This window comes from Aspergillus flavus, chromosome 3, assembly GCF_009017415.1.
Source record: "Aspergillus flavus chromosome 3, complete sequence".
In the NCBI taxonomy this organism is placed as follows: domain Eukaryota; kingdom Fungi; phylum Ascomycota; class Eurotiomycetes; order Eurotiales; family Aspergillaceae; genus Aspergillus; species Aspergillus flavus.
The window spans coordinates 2,011,217-2,030,400 of NC_092407.1; the positions used below are offsets into that span (position 1 = coordinate 2,011,217).

Here is a 19,184-nt window from a genome sequence, read left to right on the forward strand (position 1 = left end):
TCTTCCTAAAGTGCGTCTAAGACGAATTCAAAATGACGACGGAAAACAGCGCCGCATTTCACGAGTGAGTTTTTGCTCAAATACGAAAGACCCAAGAGCAGCAGAATATCAGAAGTATGTTAATAGCCTCAACAGATTCCTCACGTCGGACTTCGTCTCCCTTCAGGCTCTCAACTCCACGCGTGTGTTCAAGGTCCACAAAACACTTCTTGACGCCAAATGCAAAACTGTTGCTTCGGCATTCAACGGTAATTTTACTGAGCGGCAGTATGGAGTGTATACTTTTTCTGATGCCTCGGAGGAGACCCTGGCGCGATTCCTCGAATGGGCCTATGGGGGAGACTATACCAAGCCCGCGGTAAAGCGTAAAGACACGACATCTGAAAAAGTCAACAAAGGACCTGCTGGTGATCAGCTAGAGAGCCTTGACCATCCACTGGTGGCTCATATGGCATTGTATATCTTCAGCGAAGTTTATATTGTCCCGAACCTGAAAGAACTTGCCTTTACCAAGATCAAGGAGGCCATTGAGCTCATAGAGAGGCCAGAGACTGCGGACGATTGCCTTGGTGTCATCTCTCTTTTGAAGCTTGCATATACGAAGATACCTGCAAACACGTCCTCGGCAGAACTTCAAGAGTGGTTGGCGCATTATGCCGCATTCGGTTTGGAGGAGCTCCGCGATCAGCCTTCGTTCAATGACGTCCTCAGACTTAGTCCAGATCTGGCTTCGAAAATACTGAGTTACTTGAACCCAACCGATTCTCCTCCTTGGTCAGGTGGGCGGTGTAAGCCTTGGGGATATAGAAGTTGGCAATGATTTCGGTGCGCCATGTACTCATTTTCTACATCCGGCGTATAGCTTGTGTGGTGGTAATGGCATGGGAAAGGGGGACTCTAAGGACGGCGTTGAAGAGTTATCGCGCAATACACTAATTAATTGAGCTCAATTGCCGATCATTGTAAAATCAATGGATAATTATCCGCCATAGTATGGGAAGAGATGAGGGGTAAATCTATCACCTCATTTTCCGAGTCGGTACAATTCCGACTTCTCTTTCTTACTTATTACTTTGACGATCTCCTCTCCTACAGAATAATTCTTAATATTGAGTTACCACGCAGAAATAGACTGGACGTTGTTATAGTTTGTAATACAACACAGAAACCTCATCACAAAGACCATGTCTCTAGGAAGGACCTTCAAACTCAACTCGGGATACAACATCCCCGCTATTGGATTGGGAACTTGGGTACGTATCGAAGGGCGCGCCAGAGAATGACACCGATCGTACTTGGCATTTACTAACAATCTTAGCTCTCAAAACCACACGAGGTCGAGAATGCCGTCGAGGCGGCTCTGCGCGCAGGATACCGCCATATCGATGCCGCAGCATGCTACCAGAACGAGAATGAAGTAGGAAACGGCTGGAAGAAGTCGGGCGTCCCTCGAGATCAGATCTTCGTCAGTAACTCCTTTGCCAGGCAATTGCTTTTTCGTCAATGTGAATACTGTGGCATGGGCTGACTGCAAGATAGATCACTAGCAAGCTATGGAACACACATCACCATCCCGAACATGTCGAGGAGGCAGTCAACAAGACCCTGAAGGACCTTCAGACAGACTACCTGGATCTATACTTGGTTTGTTCGCCCTTGTATGACATTCAACACAGAAACTCGCTCTAACTTTGTCAGATCCACTGGCCCGTCGCATTTGAACATACAAACGAAACTCTCACGCCTATCGATCCGGTCACGAAGCGATTCCGGTTGGCGAACGTTCCTATCGCCGATACATGGGCTGCTCTGGAGAAGCTCGTGGAGGCTAAAAAGATCCGAAGCATTGGTATTAGCAATTTTACCCAGGACAAGATTGACGACCTTCTTAAGACGGCTAAGATTCCCCCGGCTGTCAACCAAATCGAAGCCCATCCTTATCTCCAACAGCCCGGTTTGCATAAGTACCTGAAGGAGAAGGTCAAGATATCTTTATTGCCAGACGTGCTTGAGAGGATAAACGCTAATATGCTTACAGAATATCCTGTCCGTCGCATATAGCCCTCTGGGCAACAATATCTACAACGCCCCACGGTATGGCCCTCATCCCTCTACAGCAATTACCCCACGACACACAGTCCACTAATACTCATGAATGTGGCAGTGTTGTCGACGACCCCGATGTTAAAGCGATTGCCGATAAGTTGGGCAAAGACCCCGCCGCCCTTTTGATCTCGTGGGCAGTCCAGCGTGGCACTGCTGTGCTGCCGAAGAGTGTCACCCCATCGCGAATTGAAAGCAACTTCCAGGGTACATTCCTACCCCGTTTCTATATTTTGAGTCTGTAACCAGAAGCTGATTGCTTTAGATTTCATTATTCCCGACGCTGAATTCGAAGCCCTGAACAAACTTGACCGTAACCAGAGATATAACTTCCCCTTCCGTTGGGGAATTGATGTCTTTGGGGAAGTGGGAGCTGAAGAAACTGAGAGACGGGCGGAGGAACATGCTGCGAAGCAGAGAGAGGGAGCTTAGACATTGAGCATCGTGTACGAGTGTGTTTGCTAGATCTCTAAATATCCATTTTTTGGGGGTTGTCTCCATAGCTGTATAAACAGCTTGAATTATATATATCCGCACAGATTTTAGACGCAAGTAAAGACCCAGAGATAAACTCATGAAAAAGCCTTAAAATAAAGGCTAAATAAGACAGAAAGAAGAAAGAAGCAGAAGAGAAGAGCTCCGCCTATTCCTACAGGAGCAGTAAAGCGCCGTCAACTCATGCATGAAGTATGACCTGGATGCAAGCACTGCTGGTAATTCATTGGATGTTTAAATGCTCGGGAAACCACCCCAAGCAAACCGAATTAATTCCTCCTGCACCCCAATCAAACCCAAGCATTAAAAGCCACAAAGCTATCCTACAACATAACCTAGATAATAACCGGATCAACTCGTGCAGATTGATAAGCTGGATCAATTAATATACATTTCCACATCAAAACGTCATTACCATGTCGTCCTCCGGTAAAGACAGGGTTACGAAGAATAAATCGGCGCGGCGAGAAGAGACAAGGCGCAAAATCGAACAATTAAGCAAAAAGCTGGGGAAAGGTATGCGACCCCGTTAAAACATCCATATACGTCAATTACTCCAGGGCGGACCAAGCATTTGCGTTGCGACACCCAAGTACATGATAGGCTTGATTGGACGCGTTCTAACGCGTTTCTAGATGGCAAAAAAAGGTTGCCCCTGGTGGAGCGCACCAACAAATTATCGCTGTTCGAATTTATGAAGTCATATGTATCTGCTGAGGACCTCGAATGTCGGGGAAGTCCTGCTAAGAACGCGACTGTATCGGGAAGTGAGCAAGAGTTACATTACTGGCTCGATATTTACACTGCTGCTTCTATTCCGGATGCAGATTTTGAGGCTTGCTTCAAATTAATTGAAGAGACGTCTTCAGATGCTTACAAAGAGTCTGGCTGGGGATGGTCTCCGAAGAAAAAAACCAAGGAGATGCGACTGCCTGATATGAGATATTTGATTTTGCGACGAGGTCCGAAGACAACCCCTGAGAACACAGGTAGTGCGGAAGGGGGCATAGCACCCCCCACCGGGCAATTTCTAGGGTTTACCTCGTTTATGGTCACGTATGAGGATGGGAAAGAGGTGGTTTACTGTTATGAGATCCACTTGTCCTCGGCGGCTCAAGGCCTGGGACTTGGTTCGCAGTTGATGATGCGACTGGTGAACATCGGGCGACGCATCGGCCTGGAAAAAGTGATGCTGACTGTCTTCAGATCGAATGACAAGGCAGTAAGGTTTTATTATAAGCTTGGGTTCACGGAGGACGAGTATTCCCCACCACCTCGCATACTGCGAAACGGAATGGTGAAGGAGCCGGACTATATGATTCTGTCTAAGTCGTTGCGGTCTAACCGGAGATGACCACAATATCGATACACGCCACGGTGTTCGCAATCAAGGCTGCTGTATTCATGTATAATAAAGATACCATATCTTACACTTGTCTAGCCTCTTTGCCTCGCATTTCGGGATTCTCTTGCTCCCATTCATCTCTGAGCACGGCAAAAATAGTGTCTGCCAGTAATATCGATAGCCCTAAGCTCCACACCAGGGTGATGGCGTAGAAGAAGTTGGCATTGCCGGAGCCGGCATAGATCCATAAATGATAGAACGCGGGGCCCAAAAGCGTGGCATACAAAAGAGCTGACACCGCGAAGAAAGTGTAGCGCATCACTATCCACGGTTAGTGAACATCATCATCCGATAGATCTTCATACTTACGAGGGAAAAGATGCCTATAAAGGGGTAGGAGGGCGAAGTATAATGAGGCGTCTGAGATGCTAGGGTAAGGTTTGAAGACCGCGAAGATTCCCAATAGAGAGGTGATAACAAATAGAGGTTGCCTCCGCAGTCGCACGGTTAGCCCACCAACGTATGCCGCTAGATGAAGCCAGAAAACTCCAAGGAAGAATTCCCGGAACGAGTCGAACATTTCGATGAAGAAGTACCACCAAAGGCCTACGTTAGGTGTTAAATCAGGAACAAGTAACTGGAAGCCATATGTCGCAGAGATAAACTGAGAGAAGTCTCCAACGACTAAGCAAGATATTCCAAGTAGACCGGCTATGCTAAGCAAAAAGACTGCCATATGCTGTATGGCGAAGATGGCGACTCCAGACGGTGGCTTTGGTCCTTGAGCACGTCGGTCATAACAGAGAAGCACGAGAGGGATGAACAAGAGGGCTGGGTAAATCGACAAGTATGATGCGAACCCTAGGGAAAGCATAGCGTTGAGAGTATTTCCGCTGACGGCACTGGACAGTGCGTATAGGATTCCGGTAGTGGTAAAGACGCTCGTTGACCGGCCAAGGCATGTTGCGATAGTAAACGGGTTGAAGAGAAACCTGGCCAGTCAGATAAGATACTCCACTCGAAGGGACATCGCATATTACCATGCTGCAACAGAAACCCCGTCCCATCTGATATGTTTCCGCAATGCTGAGAATAACCTCCCCGAGACTGCCTGTCCTGAATCGGAAATCGTGATCAAAGCGTTCGCGTTTATAAGATCGATCAATGAGTAGAAAAGTGCGGTCAGTAAGGGAAGTTCTCGAGCGTTCGGAAGCAAAGCAAAAATAGGGAGAAAAAGCGGCGCCTTCATAGGTTATTAGAAGAGTATCATTTAGTTACATAGGCCAGGTTACCTACCTGATGGAAGACGCCTCCGTCATAAGGGGAAACATTCCGCGTGTATAGAAAAAGACCTTCCTGAACTGAGGCAATTTACGTAAGTATCTTTGCATTGCATCGAAGCGCAGTTGCTCGATCACATTGTCACTCACGTCGTTTGAAGCTGGTGACCGGTGTCGATACCTCAACTCTTCCGGTCAACAAGTCGGGGAGCGACGGGAAAAGGACCAAGAGAAGGAGCCGCAGGGCGAATGCGCCCGCGAACACGGCTGCTTGCCTTCGATCAACCGACATGACACTATCAGGAAATATTCCTAGTGCTGTACATAGCCGAACGGGGTCAACAGGCCCGGTGGAATTGGCCTGGGAAACTGTTCGTGTTTGTCGGTTGGTCCAGCTGTCCCTTTTCCATATCAATCGCCCTGCCAAGACTCTCCGCCTTTTCCGTCCGCAGTGCACGGACCATCGGATATGCCTCCAGTTACTATCAATAATTATTCTACCTTCACAGATCACTATCCTGAATTGTTCAATGTGGCCTTGTCTATACGTCCTTTTCCGCTTACGACTATTTTGTAGACTCGTATATCGTCGTCTCAAGACGCATTGACATCTTCAAAACTAAAGTTATGATCATTTCAACGATGATCATCAAAGAGATATCATACTCAAAATCCCATACTAATGTTAGTTTGTCCATCCCATACCAGGTCGTCAATCCAACTGAGAAATTCCTCGCTAGTAAAGGGTTCAGGCAATGGCTGTAATTTATCCGAAGCATCCGAAGATTCATCCATGTGAAAACCTTCTGGTACCTGCTGCTCTTGTTGTACTTTCTCCAAATGACTATTAGTATTTTTCGCCGAGGTTAGACCCTGATTCAGGGTATCATCTAACAGTCGACTGATCACCTTGTTGATTTGGAGGCATAGCTGGTAATCCGAGCGGTTTGGTAAGTTCTGTTTCTCAACCCACGAGATTGCAACACTCAAGTCACGAACTATACGGGAACAAGGGATAGAGGAAGGCAGAGGGAGCCCCTTGAGCGTGTGCTGATGAAGTTCTGTGGCAAGAGTACCGGCGCCAGGAAGACCATAGAACAGAAACTAGAGGAGCGGAGTCGTCAGTTTAAATGATCAAGGTTTACACTGTCTTTTTTTATGCACAAACGTACGATCCATGTAAACCTCTCTCGCAGCTCAACGAATCGCTCTTGCTGCTTCATCAAGTCAAGCATACCTGAAAGCAATCCCATTGAAGTATCGAGAATGGTTGTGAGTGTGTCTTGGCCCTCCTGTTGGAGCATTCGTAGAATCTGAAAGCCACAATGAAGATGATCTAGATGAGCACTCAAGAGCACAACACATGACCTAGGGCTCAGGTAATCCCAGAAATCGCTCTTATAACGGTAGTGCATTGGAACCTTAGTCCAAATTTCTTCGTACTCTTGGTATAATTCTCTGTGACGGCTTAGTTACTACCAGTTCATAGCTACAGCATTGACATACGAGTACTTCTTGGTCATGGATTCCATCCGGTTGCCTAGTGATAGTCGCAGCACCTTGGCTCGAAGGATTGATAATAAAAAACGAATTCGTATTCCTGTTGCTGGTCGAAGTAGCTTTTCCCTCTCGGATGAGACCTTCCAACCGTTTTCGTCCAAATGTTGTAGAGCTGCATTAAGCTCACTCCCAACCAGCACTACCTCTTCTTCATCCAGATCGAGTGGATATGTCATATCACAGAAATTACAGTCAATGAACGGTGGTCTTTCAAGGAGCGTTGCAAGGTTCATATCTCGACAAACTGCAGCAGCAAAGAGCCTCTTGCGGGTTTCCGACATGAAGAAAGGCACTCCAGACTGTAATGATATCTGGCGATGATATCTCAAAGCGAACAGCTCCGCAGTTAATGAGCTGAAGCAACGATATAGGACACTGCCTGTTGCCAGACTGTAAGAGGTCGACTATTGAATAGGGGTCCAGCAAGCACCTACTTGTATCTCCAAACAGGTTTGATGCTAAAGCAACATTCGTATGCCGCATCCAAGTAGTCATGTCGTTCATTTGGTTATCTTCTTCGCATATTTCAATACATACTCTGCTGGCTGTGTACATATCTGTAGCAAAAGATTCATAGCTTAGTGGTTTCTCTGGCTCAGCAGTATGAACTGAAGCGAGACCCGCAAGGGCGAAAACAACCCCAAGAAGTTCCCATCGAATATTGGCCCCTCTAAACCACCCACAAAATTCCTCTACAGTGGTACTTGCCGATATGGGGGGAAGGGGCCTGCGTGTGTTCTGGGTTAAGCGAGAGTGAAGATCAACCTCTACTTTCATATCATCATACAATGTCGAGAACAGCTCGAATAACAGTGGCCGGGGGATGACAAAAGATCGGCTGCGGTCAAGGTAGTTGAAAATGAGATCCTTGTAGTGTGAATAAGACGCATATAGGCCCATGAGGTAGTAGGTTGCTAAGGTGACCCTAGATGTAGATGGGTCTACTGAGCCAGTATCTGTTCCAAGCGAGTTTTTAGGAGATATCGATACAAATCCAGGAACCCCAATTTTCTCAGGTTGCCCTTCATTGGTCTTCCCTTGAGTGACCTCGGATGTATGCGACTGGCTTGACAAAGATGTTGTATTAGGACTCTCAGGTGATGCATACCTCCACCGTTCAGGCTCAGATGGTTTCGTCATGCGAAAATGGCGGAATTTTGTTCCAGGGCGAGTCATCGGAGCGGGATGGTAATAACACTATATAGACTTAGATCCAACGTCTATGCCATTGTGAACAGTCAAGAGCAGGGCACAGGGTTCTTCACCTTCTCCGGTATACTCCGGGAACGACATCTAGCACATGTTGGTGTAGCATGATCGCACCGCACCTTGGACAATCTGCAAGGCTCGCAAGATGTGGGCTTGCCGTTCCGCCGATACATATTTAGAGATTCCTAGCCGGACGTAATAGACTGAGAGTAAATAGTTTACTTTAATCATTGCTGAACATTGGAAACTAGAAGTTGTGACCATTTTACTCCGAATAATCTATTCCGAGCCTCTAGCTACATTGGGAATCTTCAGTCCGAAACTCCGAGTCCCTTGACGACATCGATCTAGAACACGGGACCATAGAGATTATTCTTACTTTCAAATGGTTGCCCTTGAGTTTATGTGAACCGTATAAACATGAGCTACAGTGCTAAAGTAAGGCGGCGTGGAAAATAGAACTAGAATTCGAGTATTATCAGCCTTGTATAACGGTGTGTGTCGAAGATTCATCAGAGTTACATTGGATACGCATCAAGCCTCTCTTCCAAATCAATGGAATAATCGGTGCAGATGATCTAGTACTTTGTTCTGGACTCAATGAGTGATAAGTATGTTATGGTGAATCCTATTCAGTGAGTCAGAAGAGCAATAGGAAGCCAAACAAGGCATTACGGCACAATATCTACAATGTACAGTATAACAGTGATGCACTGGTTATTTGAGCCTTATGTTCTGCGTAATTTGGGGCGTATAATCTTCTTAGATATAACTGTCCTTTTCTGATTCTTGACAAAGGAATGCTACAATCAGAATTGAAAATTTGCGATTTGCTGGACAATTGATTGTATAATCATGCTAGAGAGCACGGAGTAGCAAGGCATCTGGTGGGCGGTGTCGAAGACGCGGACTATACCGAAAGTAGAAAGGCTAACCACATACAGTAACTAAAGGTTGCCGCGGCGTTCTCAAGAAAAAAAAAAAAAAAAACTTATCGACCATAATTTTTCGGTATCAGAAGAACCTTCTTTAATCACCCATTAGCACTTTCAGCACACCCCATCCAAGATGGCGAAAATCAAGAAGAAGGGTACGCTCAATTAAACATTTTTCTCCAGGCAGGGCGCTAATAAAATCGTACAGGAACTTCTGGCCAGGCCAAAAACTATATCACTAGAACTCAGGCAGTTCGCAAACTTCAGATTTCCCTGCCTGACTTCCGTCGACTATGCATTTTCAAAGGTAGGTTCCATCCTAGACTCCTAAATGCATTGTGGTCGATGCTGACTAGCGATTTTTATTTTCAATCAGGCATATATCCCCGTGAGCCTCGGAATAAGAAGAAGGCCGCCAAAAACTCGACTGCCAGCACTACTTTCTACTACACGAAAGATATTCAATATCTCCTGCATGAACCCCTCCTCCGGAAATTCCGTGACCAGAAAGCGCTCTCGAAAAAGATTGCTCGCTCCCTTGGACGTGGTGAAGTGAGCGACGCAGCTCGCCTGGAGAAGAACCATGCGCCGCAGCTCACTTTGGATCATATCATCAAGGAGCGCTACCCAACTTTCATCGACGCTCTGAGAGACTTGGATGATGCTCTGTCGCTTCTGTTCCTCTTTGCGAACCTTCCTTCCACTGCACATGTACCTCCCAAGACGATCGCGCTTTGCCAACGCCTTTGCCATGAGTTCCAGCACTACCTGATTGTCACCAACTCCTTGCGCAAATCATTCCTTTCAATCAAGGGTATTTACTACCAGGCTACCATTCAGGGACAGGATATCATGTGGTTGGTGCCTTACCGATTCGTTCAGCGGGTGAATGGAGATGTCGATTATCGAATCATGGCCACTTTCGTCGACTTCTACACCACTTTGCTAGGATTCGTGAACTTCCGCCTGTATTCCACCCTTGGATTAAGATACCCCCCTAAGTTCGATACCAGAAGTGACGAAAATGGAGCCGAATTAGCGGCTTTCACCCTTGAGGGACGCGCGGTTGGCGAAACAACTAAGGCTATTGAAGGCACCAAGCAAACAAGCAGTACAGCTAATAAGGAAGTCTCCCAGGATGTCCAGGCGAAGGTTGACAAGGTAATCAAATCTGCCGGCTTGGACCAAACGAAGGACGATCAAGCCGTCCAGGCGACAGAGGAATCGACTGAAGAAATCGACAAGTTCGAGCCTGCGGCTCCCGAGGCAGACACCCTCCTTCAACCCGATATCAGTGGAGACACAGCTGGTGCTCTGTTTGCTCCATTCACATTCTATATCTCTCGAGAGGCCCCTAAGGCTCCCTTGGAATTCATCCTGCGTTCCTTTGGTTGCAAGCGTATCGGCTGGGACGCTGTTCTCGGCGATGGAGCTTTTACGCATGATGAAACAGATACTCGCATCACCCATCAGATTGTCGATCGTCCTGCACTGCCAGAGTCTTCACTTCCGGCTGTTCCTGCCGCCTCAGAGAATGGTGCTGGCGCTGTTCAAAAGGTCAAGCCTGGCACTCGTATCCCGGGTAGAACGTATATTCAGCCCCAATGGATCTGGGACTGCATCAACGAAGGAAAGCTTCTTCGCCCTGACCTGTATGCACCTGGTGCTACTCTTCCCCCCCATCTGAGCCCATGGGTCAAGCCCACGAGGGGTGCATATGATCCTCGCGCTAGCCTGGCTGAGCAAGAAGAGGAGGGTGAGGCTGAAATTGCAGCCGAAGAAGAGGAAGAAGATTCTGATGAAGAGATGGAGGAGGCCACCGATGGAAAGAAGGTGGACGCCAAGGCTGAAGACTCGGCTGAGGAGGAAAATGAGGACGAGGATGATTCTGTTGATGGAGGTATGGATGTTGCTGGTACAGATGACGATGAGGACGAGAGCGAAGAGGAAATGGAAGATGAGTTTGGTGGATTCGAGGAAGAAGCTGCATCCGAATCGGAGGATGAAGAGGAATCTGCTCGCACTCAGCACCAAAAGGAGCTTGAAGCGGAAGCTGCTGGTCTTCCATTCTCCTCCTCTAGTGCTGGCGGTGATTCAACAAAGAAGAAGTCTTCTCAGGCCAAGAAGGTGGCGTCTAAGAAGCGTAAGGAAGAAGAGGAACTGGAGAGGCAAAAGATGATGATGAGCCGCAAGAAGCGGAAGCTGCTGGAGAAGATGATGTACTCGAACAAGAAGCAGTCAGAAGAGGCGGCGAAGCTGCGCTCTAAGCGGAGAAAACTTGAAAAGGGCGCAGAGAAATAATGTAACATAAAAGTTGACTCTTTGACAAAATGATATCCTGATTTGGATTTCGGTGATAACCAACAAATTGGCGTTGTGATTCAGTATTTGTTCATAGCAATCAGTCTTACATACATAGATCTGCTATAATTCAGTTGCAATCCTATTCTCCGTCGCACAAGCCCATTTCCACCTAGATCACTCACTACCTTCGCATCCAGAAACGAAAACATATACTACATGTGGGATCACGTGATCAAATAAATCTTGTCCGATCCAGGTTCTGTTTGTGCTTCTATCATTACCATTCTCCTAGAGGCCGAGCATTCTCAACAATAGAGTCTGTGGATATTTCTACGCCTTGTGGGGTCTCCTGATCTTGAAACCCCGTTTGTTTTGCGCCGTCCGGCACAGTATACCTCCACACTGAAGAAATTTATTAGTATCGCTATCTGGAAGTTGATTGGATCGGGCGGGTTTCAGAATTCCAGGCAGTACGAGTGTTTCCAGCAGTCTGTACATCTAAGTTTGTGGCTGTCTATTACATCAAACTCGTCAGACTGTTGAGGCATGTCCTCAATTTCTGGCGGCCGTTCCCCGCGCTTCATCCCCCCTCAGTCTGCCCAGCCATACAGATCTATATTTGGTGGTTCTAGCAGTCAAGATGTTGCAGATCTCCAGCCGTACCCGGAATGGCAAGGGGATGCCGCTTTTGGCTCTGATGACTTCGATGTGGCTATGGAAGATATACCAATAGTTGAGGATGATCATCCTGATGATTCTACCTACAAAGAAAGTGACGAGGACGAGCCCGGGTCAGAAGCCGGAGGCTCTCAGCAGAGGATTCCCCAAAGCACTGCGGATGCCGCTACAGGTCACAGTGATATTGTTAGCCCACCATCATCTGCTGAATACCGGCCCAATAGATTCCGCGGCAGTGAATCGCAATGGAGAAAACTGACTGCAGAAGATAGACAGAATGCTGAAGCTTTAGAAACCATCCGGGCTAGAGACCTTGCAGCTCACTTGTACAACGCGTATGCTTTACGAGTACGGGCCCGTGAGCTAGCAAGGCAAGCTGTCGAAGCTGGCGAACCAGAAGATGAAATCAAAGTCTTTGGTCCTCCTAAGCGATGGGCAGCATGGCCCATGTCGGCTACGGAGGTACCTCGCGGAAACGAACATGTCCGTAGAGGAGAAGACGAGGCGTGGACTTTGAGAATGCAGCCGGATCCTCGGCCAAGTGCCGAACTAGAGGAGTCACTTATAGCTATAATGCTCAAGGACGCAAAGGAAAAATTCCAGACTAGATCTTGGGACGACAGACTTTCATCAGTACAACAATGGGCAATGTCTCAAGCCAATATAGACAATGATACTGCCACCGACGGGGAACAGAAAAGCGATCCAGAATTTATTCATGAAATTCTACTACGTCCTGTTGTTCAGGCTGATGACGAAAAGTCACGACGCCAGTTGCGACCGCTGACCCGAAATATACTCACCCAATTCGATGACTTACTTATGGCTCTTCACAACGCCCGCAATGGTGGAGTGGGAGCGGACGACAGCTCGGCGAGTGAGTGGCAAACAGATACAGAGAGTATTGCCTCTAGCATCTCATCCCGCAAGAGAAGGACAATAAAAAATACCGCTGAGCGAAGTCAATCGAGGGGTAGAAAGCGCACACGCAGGTCATCCGCTCGAAGTGAGTCAAGCCGTCAACGTTCTCACAGTGGGCATGCATCAAGTGGACGAGCACCTTCTCGGCTTGGCTCACGTCGTCAATCAAAATCACAAAACTCAAGGCCGCGGGGGCGCTCAGCTGGCAGCGACCGCAAAAGATCTGCAAGTCGTATGCGTCTTGGCCTCCGCGACTGGAGCGAAGTACTAGGAATCGCCTCTATGATCGGCTTTCCACCAGCCGTGATAATGCGTTCTTCACAAAGATGTGCCGCTCTGTTTCGTGAGGATATGGAGTTCCGCGTTTTGCAAGAAGGTACCTTACAGCAAGTTCGGGACGGAGGTTCTTCTACCTGGGCTTACGCAGAAAATGAGCCCGAGGAACCTGGAACTTCGCTGCCGCCTCCTTCGCCTCCTCCTACCAAACGATCCCTCTCTCGCACGACTTCTGTGAAGAAAGCTTCTAGCACCCGAGCTACTAGCCCTGCTACTGATCATACCGACGAGGTGACCAGAGGCAAAGGCAAGGGTCAACACCGCAAGCAAGATCTAATATGCCCCGTCAGGACGTGTCCCCGGCATATCAATGGGTTTGCACGGACATGGAATCTTAACTTGCATATGAAACGCATGCATGCTGGTTATCGCCCGAAGAGTACTGACTCAAAATCCAAGTCTTCCGTGGTCGGCCCTGCTGGCGACACTGACAGTTAATAGTGTCTAAAATGTGGTATGCCCGTCTATACGCGTAGAACAGAGAACTATCTTCATAATGCAAGTTCAAACAAGTTATACTTAGTTGCAGCTATAGTCATATCCTTACATCCTAAGTTATTACTATTGTTTCTGAGCGAATGGTAACCCTATCAACGAAACTAAACGGTCTCAAACAAGCCATGATAAGGTGAAATTGATTGTACGGTATTGTATCACTGTAAAACTTTGTGCACTATGATTGGAGAACAATACCGAAGCTGTCTGAAACACAGTTTATAATTGGCTTAAGATACCGGGGTCTAGATCGGCATACCGATATGGTTATGCAGTTACAGTTCAATGATTTCATAGTCGCTCAAGCATCTATATGACAATCACACCAGTTCTACCCCTACAAAAAGCATCAAAGTAGGAGAAAAAGAACCAATTATTCGAGCAGATACACATCATCGTGTGTATAATTCTCAGAAAAGTCGAATCTGCCATATCCACGGATTACTGGCTCCTAAATAGAGAAATGACGTCGACACACGTGACGCGGAGCTTCCCCGCTGGACGGCATTACAGGGAGCAGCTCGGAGGCATTCTCAACAATGATTAGTCTCCACGCGATGGATCAACCTCGCTCCTGCAGTATATAAGTCTGAAGCAAAAGTCTTCTGTGCCTTGCTATACTTTTTAGCTATTCAACTCCGTACAAACAACCTCAGAAATCTTGTGTTTGACCGTATCCCCAAACTTTCCCCGCACAATCTCCATCTAGGAAGGCGAAGAAACGACCGTACACGGAAGTCGGCTTTTTTTGATCTTCCTCGCATCATATTTATAATCAGGCAGGGGATATTAGCTCGGACCATGGACAGGCTTCTTCGTTCAGTATCACGGCAATTGCTCAGATCCAGACCCCGTTATCCATTTACAATCCCACCACCAGTTTACGCTAAGAGACTATACAGTATGGGCCATACGGTGCCGCCGGTGAGAGATCTGTTGTTGATCGATTGGACCTTTCTTGAACAATTAACTGACTATGATGGGCTCATAGCTGAAAGATCAATCTCTCTTCATTGAGAAGGCATATGTCAATGGGGAATGGGTAGGTGCCCAGTCAGGGGAAACATTTGAAGTTCACGGTAAGATACTTGAAGCTCAGCAATAGAGGAGACGGTCTCTAAACTCCTTGTTTTCTTTTAGACCCTGCTTCAGGAAAGCTCATTGGAACATGCCCTGAGTTCAATGCTGCCGACACCGAAAAGGCCATTCAGGCTGCCACAGAGGCTTTCCCTAAATTCCGCACAACATTGGCCCGCGAGCGTGCTCGGATGCTGCGCCGGTGGTACCAGTTGATGATTGACAATGCTGAGGACTTGGCAACATTGATCACTTGGGAGAACGGAAAGCCGCTCGCGGACGCCAAGGGTGAGGTGAACTATGCCGCCGCTTTCTTTGAATGGTTCAGTGAGGAGGCGCCTCGAATTTATGGAGACACTATCCCTTCCTCGGTGGCAGGTAACAGAGTTATGACCCTCAAGCAGCCTGTGGGTGTTTGCAGCTTGATCACCCCATGGAACTTCCCTGCAGCAATGATTACTCGGAAGGCTGGGCCAGCTTTGGCGGCAGGCTGCACTGTTGTGGTTAAGACTCCAGGAGAGACCCCATTCACTGCCAATGCATTGGCAGAATTGGCGCACCGTGCTGGTATCCCCAAGGGTGTTTTTAACATCGTAACTTCCTTGAAGAACACGCCAGAGGTGGGTGAAGCGTTAACTACCCACCCGGAAGTTCGCAAGGTTTCCTTCACTGGTTCGACCAACGTGGGCAAGCTTCTGATGAAGCAATCGTCTTCTACCGTTAAGAAGGTGTCTTGGGAGCTTGGTGGAAATGCCCCCTTCATTGTCTTTGACGATGTTGAGGACCTTGATGCTGCAGTTGCTGGAGCAGTTGCCTCCAAGTTCCGCAGCTCAGGCCAGACATGTGTCTGCGCCAACCGCATCTACGTGCAGAGAGGTATATATGACGAATTTGTGAAGCGTTTCGTTGAAAAGGTCAAAGGCTTCAAGGTCGGGGCAGGATTCGAGGAAGGTGTTACCCATGGCCCTGTCATCCATGGACGCGCCATCGAGAAGATCGATGAGCATGTCCGTGATGCCGAATCGAAGGGAGCCAAGGTCGCTGTTGGAGGCCGTAAATTGTCAGACTTGGGCCCTAACTTCTATGATATGACTGTCTTGACCGACATGAACAAAGACATGTTGGTTGCCTCTGAGGAGACCTTTGGCCCTGTGGCTGGACTGTTCCCATTCGAGACTGAAAAGGAGGTTGTCGACTTGGCGAACCGTGCAGAAGTTGGCCTGGCTGGTTACTTCTTCAGCGGCAACGTCAAGCGCATCTTCCGGGTTGCGGAAGCTTTGGAAGTGGGTATGGTTGGTGTGAACACTGGCCTCATCAGCGATGTCGCTTCTCCGTAGGTACCACCGTGCTCTTTCCACAGATCACCAGTACTAATTGCTTCTAGGTTTGGTGGTGTTAAGCAGAGCGGTTTCGGCCGTGAGGGCAGTAAGTACGGCATTGATGAATTCCTCACGATCAAGAGTGTCACATTTGGCGGCATGGGCGAGCCTTTGCAGTCCTAAAGGGATATATATGACAAAATATGTAAATCGAGTTGTGAACTCTCGCCTTATGCGCATAATCCAACCGACGCTGAAAGAGGCTCAGCTGGTGCACTAGAATTGCACAACACGCCTTGGGTGGTCTTATAGATAAGACCCCGGAAAGCGCATAGTCCCACTGGGTCTTGTTATAATTATGACGAACCTGGAAGGACAATGAAAAGAAATGCTTAGCTCTAATATACATACAAACAATACAAGCGCCCGTATCCCAATCAAATCAAAATGCGCAAAGTCCCAGTCTCAAAGAGAACCCGTATATCCAGTATATGCACAAAAGTATCTCTGCCTCCGGTATCAAAAGCCGTCACATCATGTAGTAAAGACTTCGTTTTCGGCTTCTTCCGATATCCATCGAACATGATTGCAGTAGATTGAAATGGTCGTACATCTCTCCGATTTGCATTTACTTTCCTTGACGCTGCTTGTGCTTAGGGTTTTTCGAGCTGGGTCTACATTAGCATATGCGACGTCCCTTTAACCGCACGGCAAAGAGACTCACCAAATGATATAGACTCTGTTCTTTCTCCGAACGGGCTATTAATCCAACATTAGCATTCCACATCCCATACAAAGCAACAGTCTCACCCCGGCCCTCCCAGAGAAGAGCCCCAAGGACCTAAAGACAACCTAATATCTCATACCTTGCAACCGTCGCACAACCGCTTCACCGACGAGCGGGTCTTCATTCCCCGAATCTGATCCAACTGTCTCACCGTCGACGCGACACTGACATTGCCAGCCTGCTCCTTTCCGGCGCGCAAAGCCCGAAGACCATTGGTAAGGGAGAGGGTCGTTAACTGCGAGAATGACCGCGCAAGGAAGCCACCGGTAAGAGGCTTGCGGAGAAACTGGCGGAAGAGGCCGGTCGAGGGAGCGATGAGGGAGCGGAAGGACACCATTGTTGTTGGTTGTTGGCGGGTTGTTTGAGGAAATTGGAGCCGCCGGTGTCGTCTGGATAGGACCGCGCTGGCCTGGGGACTGATTTATAGGGGCGGGCGGGGTTTGGAGATTTCTCTCGATATCCGCGTTGATGGTTTGATGATATTCAGAGCAAATGTGAGTCGGAGCTTTGGTTATGCCGGTATTCCGGTATTGCTGGTGTATTTGGGGTTTTTGATTGGTTGACTGAAGGGGCCAATCAGAAGGCTTTGAAGTATACCGAAGTATTCAAAGGAATGTATGATATTGCATTCATCTGCAATTTTCTGATTTATTCCCATAGTCCCCCTTTATCTAATGCACTGATGTTGTCTATATAAACCCTTTAAATCTCCCCTTGTCTGGCCGTTTGCATTGAACTTGTCCTCTTTCCTCAAGTACCTAAGGTCATCATCAGTCTCGAACGTGGCTAAACCTAGGTTCCTGAAAGAAACCAATAACTATATATAAACCCCATTTATCTATTGATTTCTTTATATAACCATCAGACACCCTTTCTACTAGTCCAGATTGACTATGGATGGCAAGAATGCTAAACTTTGGAACAAAGAAGCATGGTGCATCCGACATTGAGTTATTCCAACTTGGCAGATCAGCTCATCAAGACCAAGAGCATGTTTAACATGCCATATATCCTTCGATGTGCGGGAGTCATTCTATATAGAGCCTAGTGCACTCAAGGACATATCGAGATCGTCGCCCAGAAGAATAGCATTCATTTGCATTTATAGGCACAGGAGGACTGGACTTCCATAGTAGGATGCCTATATCGGGAGGGAAGGGAGAGAATCTCGCTTTGCACAATAGTTGAGCCCCTCATCCGTCCGGCTGGAAGACCTTCCTAATCTTGCAATGGCTCCACCGTTTTGGCATCATAGCCATGGGTGATGATGAGTTCTTGGGCACATCAGCATGCCGAGGAAGTGGACCTTATATCCGCCTTAAACATACGTGTCTGGCAGAACATGTATAACACGCATCCAATGCTATTAAGATCCATGTTTGGCATGGCCGACTGGATTTGAAGGCCTTTCCAAATCATTATAATTGCCAAGCGATATAAAGGAACAATACTCATGCGGCTGCACAGAACGCGGCCCTTCACTCAACGCCGAATACGCCAGGGCACAAATAGCAAATGCGCTCACACTGGTCCACCTCAACCTCGGCCCGTGGGGAATTATTGCCCCGATCATCTTGTTGGGAGGGCGGCGACGACGATATACGATCATGAGGACGGACTATGGTGGCCGCTAGGAGTTGGCAGCGCCTGCATTGGAGCCTGTCTTATCGTGGCGTATCGAAGGTCAAGTCACACATCCGAAGGCTGGAGTCCAGTTCCTGATGCTCGGTGACACGATGAAAAGGCGTTTACCGCTCCTAGTCACTATATTGCGGGCGTCATCTGCGATTCCATGGATAAATGGACAGAATTTACGGGAGCAGCCTTTCAATACGAAAGAGAAGACGCGTACCCAATGAGGCCGAGGGTAGTTGTAGGTCATCTCCTAAGGAATGATCTATTTTGTACCATTACTGGTTCTCATTACTGATGGTACATCATCTTCAGCCAACAATGGCGAGCCAAGCAGTGCGGTTACAACGCAAAGGATACTAAGATACTATCTTGGTTTGCAGCCCAAGACATGCAGTGTTTCCTCCGAATCTTAGCAGAGCGTGATGAGTTGGCACAGGACAAGATCTCTCATGAGGGCCACGAGAATTTCCAGATAATCAACATCGGGCTCCTTTGTGGAAAGCTGTTCCCTGATCTCCCCTCAACAACCCTTCAGCCAAGCTGATAGTTTCGGAGACACGGTACCGAGCGAAGGTAGCAATCGCCAGACAAGTAGCGGCATATCCCGGAGAAGTGACCCATTCCTGTACAGCGCAGAGCCTAATGGTTTTTGCGACTCAGGGTTGCGAAAATTTCCATTGGCGTCAGCATTCCTTGGGTCCATGT

The 19,184-nt window shown here is 47.8% G+C and overlaps 10 protein-coding genes across 10 annotated transcripts; 7 read left to right on the top strand and 3 right to left on the bottom strand.

The window, feature by feature from the left end:
* Positions 1–32: 32 nt before the first annotated feature.
* F9C07_4892 (uncharacterized protein) lies at positions 33–820 on the top strand (the record flags this gene model as incomplete). Its single annotated transcript, XM_071511283.1, has 2 exons — positions 33–64; positions 136–820. 2 exons carry the CDS (start codon positions 33–35, stop codon positions 818–820), a joined length of 717 nt encoding a protein of 238 aa, XP_071365003.1.
* Positions 821–1,002: 182 nt separating this feature from the next.
* F9C07_1397175 (aldo/keto reductase family protein) lies at positions 1,003–2,775 on the top strand. The gene is made up of 7 exons (XM_071508070.1): positions 1,003–1,253; positions 1,319–1,465; positions 1,540–1,644; positions 1,699–1,980; positions 2,039–2,094; positions 2,165–2,310; positions 2,369–2,775. Exons 1-7 carry the CDS (start codon positions 1,185–1,187, stop codon positions 2,533–2,535), a joined length of 972 nt encoding a protein of 323 aa, XP_071365004.1. The 5' UTR covers positions 1,003–1,184; the 3' UTR covers positions 2,536–2,775.
* Positions 2,776–3,014: 239 nt separating this feature from the next.
* Positions 3,015–3,952, top strand: F9C07_2230760 (GNAT family acetyltransferase Nat4; the record flags this gene model as incomplete). Its single annotated transcript, XM_041290836.1, has 2 exons — positions 3,015–3,114; positions 3,234–3,952. 2 exons carry the CDS (start codon positions 3,015–3,017, stop codon positions 3,950–3,952), a joined length of 819 nt encoding a protein of 272 aa, XP_041144506.1.
* Positions 3,953–3,988: 36 nt separating this feature from the next.
* Positions 3,989–5,864, bottom strand: F9C07_1397317 (major facilitator superfamily permease Cdc91p). Its single transcript, XM_041290851.2, has 5 exons — positions 5,374–5,864; positions 5,240–5,304; positions 4,984–5,186; positions 4,313–4,935; positions 3,989–4,264 (listed from the first exon to the last, which is right to left on the bottom strand). Exons 1-5 carry the CDS (start codon positions 5,513–5,515, stop codon positions 4,026–4,028), a joined length of 1,272 nt encoding a protein of 423 aa, XP_041144507.2. The 5' UTR covers positions 5,516–5,864; the 3' UTR covers positions 3,989–4,025.
* Positions 5,865–5,889: 25 nt separating this feature from the next.
* On the bottom strand, positions 5,890–7,959 carry F9C07_2230762 (uncharacterized protein; the record flags this gene model as incomplete). Its single annotated transcript, XM_071509869.1, has 4 exons — positions 5,890–6,327; positions 6,396–6,681; positions 6,730–7,162; positions 7,218–7,959. 4 exons carry the CDS (start codon positions 7,957–7,959, stop codon positions 5,890–5,892), a joined length of 1,899 nt encoding a protein of 632 aa, XP_071365005.1.
* Positions 7,960–8,994: 1,035 nt separating this feature from the next.
* F9C07_2281914 (protein required for normal rRNA processing) lies at positions 8,995–11,499 on the top strand. Its single transcript, XM_041290837.2, has 3 exons — positions 8,995–9,082; positions 9,136–9,234; positions 9,304–11,499. The coding sequence occupies exons 1-3, from the start codon at positions 9,061–9,063 to the stop codon at positions 11,226–11,228; spliced, it is 2,046 nt and encodes a 681-aa protein (XP_041144508.1). The 5' UTR covers positions 8,995–9,060; the 3' UTR covers positions 11,229–11,499.
* F9C07_2150249 (RNA polymerase I-specific transcription initiation factor-domain-containing protein) lies at positions 11,500–14,210 on the top strand. The gene has a single exon (XM_041285310.2). It carries the CDS (start codon positions 11,778–11,780, stop codon positions 13,602–13,604), a length of 1,827 nt encoding a protein of 608 aa, XP_041144509.1. The 5' UTR covers positions 11,500–11,777; the 3' UTR covers positions 13,605–14,210.
* On the top strand, positions 14,211–17,395 carry F9C07_2150250 (succinate-semialdehyde dehydrogenase [NADP+]). The gene is made up of 6 exons (XM_041290838.2): positions 14,211–14,585; positions 14,653–14,740; positions 14,802–16,071; positions 16,123–16,725; positions 16,782–16,816; positions 16,924–17,395. Exons 1-4 carry the CDS (start codon positions 14,463–14,465, stop codon positions 16,238–16,240), a joined length of 1,599 nt encoding a protein of 532 aa, XP_041144510.1. The 5' UTR covers positions 14,211–14,462; the 3' UTR covers positions 16,241–16,725; positions 16,782–16,816; positions 16,924–17,395.
* Positions 16,711–17,181, bottom strand: F9C07_2104745 (uncharacterized protein; the record flags this gene model as incomplete). Its single annotated transcript, XM_071508982.1, has 3 exons — positions 16,711–16,731; positions 16,782–16,898; positions 16,924–17,181. The coding sequence occupies 3 exons, from the start codon at positions 17,179–17,181 to the stop codon at positions 16,711–16,713; spliced, it is 396 nt and encodes a 131-aa protein (XP_071365006.1).
* Positions 17,396–18,297: 902 nt separating the features above from the next.
* Positions 18,298–18,576, top strand: F9C07_4898 (uncharacterized protein; the record flags this gene model as incomplete). Its single annotated transcript, XM_071511284.1, has 1 exon — positions 18,298–18,576. One exon carries the CDS (start codon positions 18,298–18,300, stop codon positions 18,574–18,576), a length of 279 nt encoding a protein of 92 aa, XP_071365007.1.
* Between the last annotated feature and the right edge of the window lie 608 nt (positions 18,577–19,184).